Below are 12,370 nucleotides of genomic sequence, written 5' to 3'. Positions count from 1 at the left end.
CACTGCAGCCTCGACTTCCCAGCCTCAAGTGATCCTCCCACCTCAGCCTTCCAAGTTGCTGGGACTACAGGTGTGCAACACCATGCCTTGCTAATTTTTTGTGTTTTTTTGTAGAGATAGGATTTCACCATGTTGCCCAGGCTGGTCTCGAACTCCTGGAATCAAGTGACCCTCCCTTCTTGGCCTCCCAAAGTGCTGGAATTGCAGGCGTGAGCCACTGCGCCCAGCCTGCTTGTTTCATTTATTGAAACTTTTTTCCCCTAATTACCACAGAGCATTTTATATCATCTTTTAAAAACGTACACAGGTACTCATAGTAATATTACCAAATCAATAGACTGAAAACAAAACAAAATGAAACAAAAGACACCTCTTCCTATAAAATAAATATATATCTGAGTTTTACACAACAGAGACCCTTTAAGCTGCATAGCTGTGTTCCCAAAAAAGTAAGGAAATGTTCAAAACCAAGAGGTTCACAGACTGGAGTGACAAGCTTGAAGTGATTTTTAAGGCTGTCCCCGAGGGCTCAGTTATTGATGTGAATAGCTAGACACACAGATCACAAGACCTTGAGTTGACCCAAGGTGAAGATTGAGAGTTGGCATTAAGCATTGACAAGGGGCTATATATCCATGACAAGACGGACAAGTGAGAAAAACAAAACAACACAAAAACTCCTCTTTATCTTCAAATTGATATGATGTCTGTCTTGACTTTGCCTTAGACAGAGGGGGGAAAAAAACCCCTAATCTTTTTTCATAATTTGTAACTAAGCTGTCTACTCACACAAGTTGTGGTTTTAAATTTACTTCACTTGTGGTCTTTGGAAGACTCCAAGCTAATGAACTAAAGTAGTTTGTGTTTATAGCCCCCAAGGGTGCTTGCCAGGAACAAACATTAAACTTCTGTAGCGGAAGCGGCTGTCAAATCTAATTCCTCGGGTTTCCTGCAGATGGAAATCAGCGAAGTAAGAGTTCATATGCTGAGTTATATCCATTATGAGTAAGAGGCAGCAGAGAAAAAGAATAAAAACAGAATGTACCCTTAAGGACTTAAGGATCTGTTACAAAATGTAAAATAAGTGTTTAAAAGAAATAAGAAACTTGTATTTTTTAAGGATATATACAACTTAGTAGCCAGAATAATCCTCCCAATTGAGAATATATTACTGTTCTAGAGTAAAAACAGTGAATCCACATAGCTTCAAACCTAAGCGTGACAGGAGCCTTGGTGTGTCAGGGCTAATGCTGGCCGTCACCCTAAACTCCTTGGGCATTTGATGTGATGATTGTGCAGAACAGAAAGGACAGAAAGCCCAAGCCCACTTAAGACCTGCATCGTCATTGGTGAACAAAAAGTTAACTCTACTAAACTGAAAAGAGCAACGGAGAAATTTGCCCATCTTAACTCTGGTACTGGTTAGAGGGGGAAAGTAATCTCCCTCGAGAATGCACAACCAAAATCTTGATGCAGGATTCTGGTCAGAATTTACATTACCTTTGTAGTCTGAAAAACCCAAATAGATAAATCATTTTAAGTTGACTGTAGATTACTTCTGTCCACAGGACACAAACAAAATCAGAGATCTTCTTTGGAGTAATTCAGCTTTAATCTAGATCTTAAAGAATTTCCATAAATTTCCAAGAAGAGTAATCATTTCATTGTCTTAACAGTTAAAGAAATAAAGTGAAATTTTAGAAAGGGAGTAAGAGGCTGTCAAGAATGACCAAGCAGATTTTGAAAAAGAACAAATGGAACTTCTAGAAATGAAAATATAATAAATTTTTAAAATAAACTGGTCGGGCACAGTGACTCACACCTGTAATCTTAGGAATTTTGGAGGCCGAGGCAGGAGGATTGCTTGAGCCTGGCCAATATAATGAGACCCCATGTCTACCAAAAAAAATTTTTTTACAGTTAACCAGGCATTGTGGTGCACACCTGTAGCCCCAGATACTTGTGAGGCTGGGGCAGGGGGATCCCTTGAGCACAGAAGGTTGAGGCTGTAGTGAGCCATGATCATAACCGCTGTACTACAGTCAGGACAACAGAGCACGACTCTGTCTGAAAAAAATAAAAATAAAAAACTGCATGGGTAAATTGAGCAGTAGAATCAGTGTAACTGAAGAGAGAACTCATGAATTAAGAAAGTTAGGAAGAAATTATCCAGACTATAGTACAGAGTTAGAAAATATGACAAAGTTGTTAAGTTACATGCAAGATAGTAAAGAAATTTAACATGTCTAATGGGAGTTTAAGAAGAAGAGGGAGAATGGGGCACAGACAATATTTGAAGAGATGATGGTTGGGAATTTTTCATAATTGGTGAAAGACATGAAAGCCAGGCACAGTGGCTCACGCCTGTAATCTCAGCACTTTGGGAGGCTGAGGTAGGGCTCTCCATGTTGCCCAGGCTGGTCTCGAACTCCTGGCCTCAAGTAATCCACCTGCCTCAGCCTCCCAAAGTGCTGTGCTTACAGATGTGAGCCACTGCAACCAGCAAAATTTCAGTTTTTGAAAATACTGATAAAGTAGGCAAACTTTTGAAAAATGACGAAATACAGAAAAGGTACAAATTAACTGTTAAGAATAATAAATTAGGCATAAATGTGGATCAGTAGAGTTTTAAAGGTAATAGGAAGCCAGGTACAATGGCTCATGCCTATAATCCCAGCACTTCGGGAAGTCAAGGTGAGAGGATTGCTTGAGGCCAGTTTGAGACCAGCCTGGGCAACATAGTGAGACCCCCGTCTCCACAGAAAATTCATAAATTAGTTTGTCGTGGTGACATGCACCTGTAGTCCCAGCTGCTCCCAGCTACTAGAAGGCTAAGGTGGGAGGACAGCTTGAACCTGGGAAGTGAGGCATCAGTGAGCTGTGATCACTAGCCTAGGCAGCAGAACTAGACTCTGTCTCAAAGAAAACATAATAATAATTTTTAAAAATTAAGGTAATCAGATAAATTCAATTCAAAAACAAATTGCACAAATTTCAAGAAAACCCAAAACTGTTTTCTTCAAAGAAATGAGCCATGTGAGTGGTTTTAAGACTGCTCATTAAACAATTTGAATCAGTAGTTAAATTCGTTGCCCTATTCCCGCCCTGCCAAAATAAACAATAAAAATGGAAAAGATACTCTAAATTCCTGCCATGCTCAGATGGTTCCACACGCAAGTATCAAACATTGGATAATTGCATTGTCAGTTTATCAGTGGAGATGCAAAAAAACATAATAAAAGCAGGTAATTCCAAGCTTACGTAAACTCAGAGCAAAGGAAAAGAGGGAGTACTTCCCTCACTGGTTTTATGCAGCTCGTATGACCAGAGTACATACAAACATTGTGTATGTGAGTGTATATGTCATGACCATGTAGGTTCAGCCCAAGTTTAAGTTTTCTTCTTTTCTTTTTGAGACAGAGTCTCACTTTGTTGCCTAGGCTAGAGTGCAGTGGCACGATTTTGGCTCACTGCAACCTTTGCCTCCCAGGTTCAAGCAATTCTTGTGCCTCAGCCTTCAAAGTAGCTGGCATTAGAGGCCTGCACCACCATGCCCGACTGATTTTTTGTATTTTTAGTACAGATGGGGTTTCGCCATGTTGGCCAGGCTGGTCTCAAACTCTTGTCCTCAAGGGATCTGCCCACCTCAGCCTCCCAAAGTGCTGGAATTACAGGCGTGAGCTGCTGCGCCTGGCCTAATACTTAAAAATTTATTAATGTAGTTCAGATTCAGGAGAAAAACCCTCTTATCTCAAAAGATCAAAACATCAAAAAATTCAAACGTTTGTGATAAAAATTCTTGGCAACTAGGCACAGAAATGAATTTTCTTTTTTTTCTTTTCTTTTTCAGACAGTTTTTTGCTCTTTTGCCCAGGCTGGAGTACAGTGGCACAATCTCAGCTGACTGCAACCTCCGCCCTGGGTTCAAGAGATTCTCCTGCCTCAGCCTTCGGAGTAGCTGGGATTACAGGCGCGCGCCACCACGCCTGGCTAATTTTTGCATTTTTAGTAGAAACGGGGTTTCTCCACATTGGCCAGGCAGGTCTCACACTCCTGACCTCAGGTGATCCAGTCCCCTCAACCTCCCGAAGTGCTGGGATTACAGGTGTGAACCACTGCACAAGGCCAAATTTTCTTAACCTGTTGACAGATACACTTTCTGTGAAATTTCAGAAATTCTTTTAAAAAATCTTGTTTGAGTCAACAGTGCTTACCCTCACTGCTTCTATTTTGCATTGTATTACATGACCGAGATACCACAATAAAGGCAAAGAAGTAAAAGTGAATTATTTCAGGGGAATAAGCTGATGAGTTATTTGTGGGTTTTATTCTATTTAGATAACCCCAAATCTGTATACAAATTAGTAGAATTAATAAAAGTTTAGCAGAATCCTAGTGTGTTAGGATCAAAATATAACGATTCCATTCTTACCTGCCAAGAACAGACAATATAATTTAATAAAATATAAAAATAAAGCAACTTTAAACAAGTCTATAAAAATTGAGTAAGAACTTTGAAAAAATGATCAAACTTTACCAAAAGACATCGAAAAAGTTAAACATAGAAGATATAATGAATGAGAAGACCAGTGTTATAAAGCTTTTCCCCTTAACCCAGACTTTCGCATAATGCCAGTCAGCATTTCAACAGGTATTATTGTGTCTGCACGTACATATGGAAGAGAGCAAAGGGCTTAGGAAAAGGTGAATTTACTTGTCCTGCCAATTAGCAGGATGTCCTTTAAAAAAAAGCTCATCACAGGCAGGTGCAGTGGCTCCCGCCCATAATCCCAGAACTTTAGGAGGCCAGGGCGGGTGGATCACTTGAGGTCAGGAATTGAAGACCAGCCTAGCCAACATGGTCAGATCCTGTCTGTACTAAAAATACAAAAATTAGCCAGGTGTGGTGGCACGTGCCTGTGATCCCAGCTACTGGGGAGGCTGAGGCAGGAGAATCGCTTGATCCCAGGAGGCAGAGGTTGCAGTAAGCCAAGATCACATACCACTGCACTCCAGCATGGGCAACAGAAAGAGACTCTGCCTCATATATTAATTAATTAGTTAATAAAAAGCTAATCACAGTATTGTGATGTCATGTAGGTATGAACACATTGACTAGAAGGCTGAGAAACCCAGACACACACAAGTGCTGCTTGATAAACAATGAAGGTGGCATTTTAATCAGTAAGAAAGCTGTTAAGTAAATTTATTTCAACATTAGTTAGTTATATGGAAAAAATAAAGTATATCCGCTCTTATCCATACGTACATAAGTGACTCTTCCAGTAAAATATTAGCAAAATAGTATGCTTTAGAAAAATACAGACCTTGTGTTATAATTTTAAAACTTTCTAAATATGTAAAACAAAACCACATAGTTATTGGTTGTGAAGACATGTATTTACAAAAAAAAAAAAAAAAAGGGAATGCTGAACACTGCGTTTAGGTTCATGTTACCAAATGGTGGGGGAAAGTAGAATACAAGAGGGTTAGCAAAGAGAGTTTGTATTTTTTAAGCTAAATAAGTATACATGTCCATTTAAAAAGTCTTTGTGACCTAAATATTTTATAATGAGTTTAAGAATTTAAATTCAGTTGGTTTTTCATGTTCACTTTGCCTTTGTGACTGCCTTGATTTAGCTCGGTGACTTCCTTAGGAAAGTCAAAGGTCATCACTCATAGCCTTGCCAGCCAGCCAGGCAGGCACAGGTATCTAGACCAGTAGTGTCACATTGGACAAATTGATTTATTTCCCTGTTTCTCGGTTTTCTCATCTGTAAAATGGGAGTAATTACTTTATGTGCTGTGAGGATTCTGAATTGACTCATATATAGTTGTTAGTAAATGGTATAGCTTTTCACTTCTGTATAGATTCTAGAGTTTGTGTATAAGTTTTTCCTTAAACTGTTATTAAAAGTCATTGATTCTTAACTACTTTTACTATTTTTTTAATGCCAGCTTTCTTTCATTGCTCTTTACCTTCCTTTCTTGAACCTTTTTCAAGCTTTAGGATTTGCTTTCTGCGTTACTTCTCTGTAAGCTTTTTTGCTTGCGGGGGTGGAACTGATTTTGAACAACATAAAAAGCCAGTGGGAGTTCAAGTTGGTTGTGGTTTTCCCATTGAATTATGACTGGAGAGGCATTTTGTGCTCTCTGGAAACCAAAAAGGCCCATTTTTTTTTTTTTAAGTTTAATCGCTACTCATACTAGTCTGATCACTAATGATTTTGTGTTTCTGAATTCATTTTCAGTTTTATGTCTTCATGGTTCAATAATTGCTGTAATTTTTTCATAACTGCCTACAGCATTGAATTATCTTCGGGCCATCATTTCTCTTGGTACTCCTAATACTGATGCTTTTTAGCTGTATCTCTCTCTTTAGCGTTATCTTTTCTTTATCTTAGAAACTTACTGACATACATGCTTTAAAAATAGAAGTTTAATGCTACATATCAAAAACACGTTTATTCACTGGGGAGCTATCGCTTCTATGATGGCTGAGTTAAGAAGGTAGACTTTTTTGTTTTGGGTTTGTTTTTTGTTTTTTTTTTTTTTTGCATTACTCTTATTTTCTATAGTTTTGTTTTTTTTTTTTTTTTTTTTTTTTTTTTTTTTTTTTTACAGTGACAGCTAATATTTTCTGTTTTTGGAAATTTGCCAGATTCGTAGACCATAGAAAAGAAAATTTAATCTGGAAAAAATTATGGGAAATGTCCTCAAATGGATATCATTTCCTTGTCTGAAGAGATAACATACTAAGATAGTTGGAACCTATAAACAACTGCAGGTCCATGGCTCCATCTCAGGAGTTCCTGCTGTGTCCGTAGAACAGTTACGCGTGGATCATATGCACGTGTGTGTGCATTCTCACACAGGGGGACGTGGCAGACCTCATGTGGAGGATCTGCTCACACACGCCGTTGCTCCCCTGTAGTTGGCTGGTCAGTGCCTCTCTTCTGGGGCGTGGGTTCTTTTCTTGAGTAGGTGGCACTTACTGGAAATGTTGTGAAACACTCTTTTTGCTATGTCCTCCAGGTCGGATCCGCACAAGACGGCAAAGCTCTGGGAGTGCCACCAACGTCGCCTCTACACCTGATAACCGGGGCCGCAGTCGCGCTAAAGTGGTTTCACAGTCCCAGCGTAAGAAACATATTTTATGGTCTTGCTTACCTCAGTTTTATTCAACAGCTCATTCTGCGGTTGAACATTTTACAATCTTTATGTTGACTTCAGAGGGAAAAACACATTTTTTGTGGCTCTAAGATACTGTGAGTATTCTTACTGTTTGTTGGGTAAGCTTAAAAAATGAAACATTCCAGGCATACATTTGTCTCCTGTCCAGGTGATTTACATTTTCGTATTGTTAAACATTAAACATTAAAATGTAGTTTTTCTCCCTCCTTTGAAGCCTGTCAAATTGTAACTTAACCTGTTCTGTGACTCATTTTTGCATTGATAAGGAATCCTTCTGATGTAATTTTAGAACGGTACCTTGGGCAGAAAACTATTAATGCTATGTTCTTTCCAGTGGTAAATAAGTAAATCCATTGAAAGCTCTCCCCCTTTAATTCTGTGCTCTAACATTTGCAGCCCACACCTCTCTTCCTGCCATGTGGGCTCTTGCTTTGCCTAGCTGCTTCCATGATTGCGTCTCTGTATATGTGAAGTCAGTTGGTTTGTTAGCCTTAGCCATGAAAGCAGCCACAGCTGGAATGAATTTATTCTGGCCACTCTTCAGATCCTCCCTTGGTGTCTCACTTTCCAGCCACACATAAACTTTAAGGGGCCCGCTTCCCCTGTGTGCATGTCGAGTAGAGCTGGGTAGCAGAGTGCTCCTGGGCAAGGTGAGCATGGGAAGGAAGTCTTCCTGTCCCCAGGAGCTGCATGTGGTCCCACAGCATAGCACTCACTAGCTGACATTTGTCTGCCTCCTTTGTGACCCAAGGAACTATCTATCTGTTGTAAAGAGTGCTCAGTCTGCACCAAACTTTAAGAGCTGTCTTAGTATAGAGAATGGCCTTGCTTAACACCTTCTGAATTTAAATTCTTTCCCTTTGATAACTGCAGTCCTCATGTTATATAATTTCTGCAAAGAAAGCAGAAGATCACTTATAGTGCTGCCTTTGGTGAGGCTACAGAACCTTCCTGTGGCCTAGGTTGTATTGTGTAGTATGATACACTACAAGCATGGGCTTCAGTGTCAGACAAAACTGGGTTTGCATCCTGGTTCCAGTGTGATGTTGGGTGAGTCTTTTAACCTTTGTGAGCCATTGTTTCATTGTCTGTAAATTGAGTGATAACAGTTCCCACCCGCATGGGGTTTTCATGAGGATTTAATGAGCATTAGGAGCTTAGCATGTGATAGACAGTAAATGGACACAAGCTTTATAGTCATAATTGCTTCAGATCAGCAGACTCCCATCCTAGCTGAAGTTGAGCGTCCTTGATCCCTGTCTACTTCAGTAGGTTTAGGAAATAAGGCTAGGAATGGATTTACATGATAAGGAATGCAGTTGAAGATAGATTGAGTCCATTAAGACCAAGAATGCTCTCCTTACTGTAGAACTTAAACTGAGTTTTCATTCAGATCCAGGGTGCAAGTGTAGTCCGGAAGTGTCTATCTTGGGAACAACTTCTTGGCTCTGGTTATTCTGTTGAACCCTAGTGATGCCTGGAGACACAAAAGGTTATTTGACTCATACATATGGGTCAAATTTTACTGCAAAGGAATTGTTGACAAAAAGTGTTCAAATCTCAGAACCTAGGTCGATATAATGAAATTAAACCAAATAAAAAATGTCTAAGCGTGTAACTATGCAGTGTTACTTCCCTCTGTGGAGGCTGAGGGTTGAACAGTATTTTACGTGTTTCATTCTAATGCTGTTTATCAGCATTGGGGTCTTTGGGATTCCCTGCCCCAGCTAGGTCAATGCTGTAGTTTTCTCTCTTATATTGTAGGTTTTAGGAATGTGTGGGTTACCTTGGCAGGTGGTGAAGATTACACTTCCTTCTCTAATAGTGGTTAGGGTGATAATACAGCTTTAATTTTTCAGTCTTATAAAAATACTGTACCTAGCCTTGGGGCTCCCCTTTTAAAACTCCTTAGTTTTACTTCACTCACCAAATTATACTCAGGAAGAGTGACCACACTAGCCAGTGATCAAGCCTGTACTTTCAACTTATGCATGTAAATTAAAAGTTTAAACAATTAATAAGTGGTAAATATAAGCATATATATCACAAATGTAGATATACTAGTATTCATAGTCCTGATTTAATACTAAGTAGGCTTCATTAATATTAGATTTAGGGCCCTTAATAATTGGCATATTTTAAATATTTGAGGTTTAGGGGAAGTCAGGACAGGTGAAACTAGTTAACAGCAGTTTCAGTTAGTTGATATTTATTGAGCACTTACTATGTGGTAAGCACTTTTGAAGATGGTAGTGATACACAGATGAGTACGTTACAATCACTTCCCTCAGGTTGCTTAAAGCTAGAAAGCAGATATGAGCCTCGCACATTGTAGGTTTAAAAGTGTTTTATGAACAGATCTGAAATAAATGCTAATGTAGAATGACAAAGATAAACATAAGTACAAAAATAGGAGGAACAAGTCCTAGGAAATATAGCTGTTTTGCTAATGTATTTGTGAACAAAGACCTTTGTGTTGTGTTGCATGCTGACCTTCTGTATTGTGTTATTGTCTTTTAATCCACTTTTTGCCTGTCCTTTGGTCTGCTCTCATAATCAAGGATCCAGATCTGCTAATCCTGCTGGTGGTAAGCCGTTTCTCTTCTTGCCTTTTTGTTGTTGTTGTTGGCATTCTCCCCGACCCCATGCTCCCTGCACAATATTAATTTCTCTCTTTATTGTAAGCTTAGTTAATCTTTCTGCATTTTTCTTTGTGTTCAAATTCTAGAGTTTGAAATGGATTTCTTTCCCCTTTATACATAGTTTAATAGTTTATTAGTATGCTCAAATTTAATGGGTGAGATTAGTAGGTCCTGAGACAAATTCTTCATTGGTTTTTATAATGATTTTTCACTTCAATTTGTAGTTAAATCATTATAAACTATTAATTTTTGTGAGTATTCACCTAAGTGTTTCATTTGAATGATGGTGGTTTTGATTTATATAATACTTATTTTTAAATAATATATATTTAAAATAAACACACATATAAATTTACAGGTAAGTGTTGCTTCAAATGTTTTCTTCCTCTGGGTCATTCTATTCTAGTACATAAAAAATGTATCCTTTATATTTTAGAATTGTATTGCCTTCTCTACTTAGGGAGGTAATCTATCAATGCAAATGATTGCCATTTGAGTGTATTGGTGTGATGCTTAAAATTTTGTTGTTTCCTCTAAGAGAGAATTATGTCCCACAAGAAATAGTAATATATGTATCTAGCTACTTATCTATTAATAAAAATTATCAGCCATATTATTTGTTTTCAATTTCCAGTTTTATTGCATACTTCTCAGAGATTGTGCTCCATGTTATTTCTACTTTTGTAGACTTTTTTTTTGAGATTTACTTTGAGGCTTAATACACGATTTTTGTTTTTAATATTCATGTGCGGAAAGGTAAAAAGAATGTGTGTTCTATTTGTTGGGATATATATGTGTATGTGGGAAGTGTGTGTTTGTATACTTACATGTATACACACAGACACAATTTTGACTGCTCTGTCAATTTCTGTGAGGTATATCGTTTTTCAGTAGTATTAGTCTTTCCATGAGGTCTTTCGGTAGGTGTGACTTTTTCCATTTCTCCCTGTACTTTTATCTTTTTTTAGTTTTATATTTCAAAGCTGTGTTGTTTGCAGCATAAAGGTTCGTGATTATTGTATCTTCATGGACAATTATTCTTTCATAAATATTAAATATCCTTCTTTGTCCTTTTTAAATGCTGTGTTTTATTCTATTTGTTTTTGTTTGTGGTGTATTGTTTGACTCTTAAAAATACCAGGCAGCTGAATTTCATTTTATTTTACTTTGCATTTTCTTTTCTTTTCTTTTTTCTTTTTCTTTTTTTTTAAAGATACAGGGTCTTGCTCTGTTGCCCGGTCTGAAGTGCAGTGGTGTGCTCATGGCTCACTTCAGCCTTGACCTCCTGGGCTCAAGTGATCCTCCCACCTCAGTCTCCTGAGTAGCTGGGACTAGAGGCATGTGCCACCATGCCTGGCAAATTTTTAAAAATTTTTGGCGAAATGGGGTCTCCCTGTTGTTGCCCACACTGGTCTCAAACTCCTGGGCTCAAGTGATCCTCCCACCTTGGCCTCCCAAAGTGCTGGGACTACAGACATGAGCCACCAGCCCAGGCTTGTTTTAATCTCTTTTAAATAGATGAATTAGTCCTGCCACATTTGTTATGATTAACTAATATATTTGAACTTCTATCTTATTTTGTGATTTTTATTTACCAGGTTTCTGGTTATTTTATCCCCCTACTCCCTTTTATATCATTTGTCAGATTAATAGAATTTTCTTGGATCTATTTTCTGTAGCTAATGCTTAAGAAAATTGTTATAGTTCTACTTCTGCTCTTCTAGCAGTGACACCTAAAATTTTTAACATAATCAGCTCTTACAGAATAAAAAAACCAGAACAAGAATAAACACCTTTGTAGTATTTGTAGATATTTACTGTGGAATAAGGAGGCTATTCTACCAGTAATTCTTCTAAGTATATTCTTTTATGATATTCAGTTGTCTTTTATGCTCCTACATTTTAAAAAATTACCACCAAATAAAAATTTATTTTTATATAAAATTCTGTATTTTAGCCAAATTAATGTGTAAAACCTGGCTTTTGAAAGTATTATAGTTTATTCCTACATTTACATCTATTATTCATTGTCATTTTGCTTCACTTTTAGCTGGCAGCCGGTCAAGTTCCCCAGGAAAATTGTTGGGAAGTGGTTATGGTGGACTTGCTGGGGGCTCCTCACGAGGCCCACCTGTGACACCGTCCTCAGAAAAGCGAAGCAAGATTCCCAGGAGCCAGGGATGTAGCCGGGAAACAAGTCCAAACCGAATAGGATTAGGTAAGGATTCTCAAAGATCTTGGAAAACCATTCCCAGCTTGGTCATAGTTTTGATTATAAGCTAATGACTATGTCTAATGTAGGAAATATAGATCTATTTTTTGAACTGAGGATGTCACTTTGCCTGGGTGTGCTTTATACAGATTTTGGCATATTGAGGTTTCAGTTAGAAAAATATGTGGGACTTAACCATTCAAATTGATGGGAAGGAATTATGTCATTATAGGCTTTTGTATTTTGCAGTCATTGTACCAAGCACTGGAATTGGGGAAATAGGGTGTTTCCCCCACAACTAGAAGCAGTGTTGCTTTTCATT

General features: G+C 38.1%; 1 protein-coding gene across 6 annotated transcripts in view; it reads left to right on the top strand.

Moving 5' to 3' along the window:
• Positions 1 to 12,370, top strand: part of CLASP1 (cytoplasmic linker associated protein 1) — a 310,910-nt gene that overhangs the window by 211,717 nt on the left and 86,823 nt on the right. For 5 of the 6 annotated variants that reach the window (XM_050751937.1, XM_050751940.1, XM_050751939.1 and 2 more), the window contains 2 exons: positions 7,036 to 7,140; positions 11,887 to 12,054. In XM_050751937.1, coding sequence (XP_050607894.1) covers positions 7,036 to 7,140; positions 11,887 to 12,054 — 273 coding nt within the window. Of the gene's footprint in view, positions 1 to 7,035; positions 7,141 to 9,755; positions 9,783 to 11,886; positions 12,055 to 12,370 lie in introns of all 6 variants that reach the window. The other variant, XM_050751936.1, reaches the window with a different exon arrangement.

Source organism: Macaca thibetana, chromosome 12, assembly GCF_024542745.1.
Source record: "Macaca thibetana thibetana isolate TM-01 chromosome 12, ASM2454274v1, whole genome shotgun sequence".
NCBI classification, from domain to species: Eukaryota; Metazoa; Chordata; class Mammalia; order Primates; family Cercopithecidae; genus Macaca; species Macaca thibetana.
The sequence above is the reverse complement of the archived record's forward strand: the minus strand, read 5'-3'. Positions and strand labels throughout refer to the sequence as shown.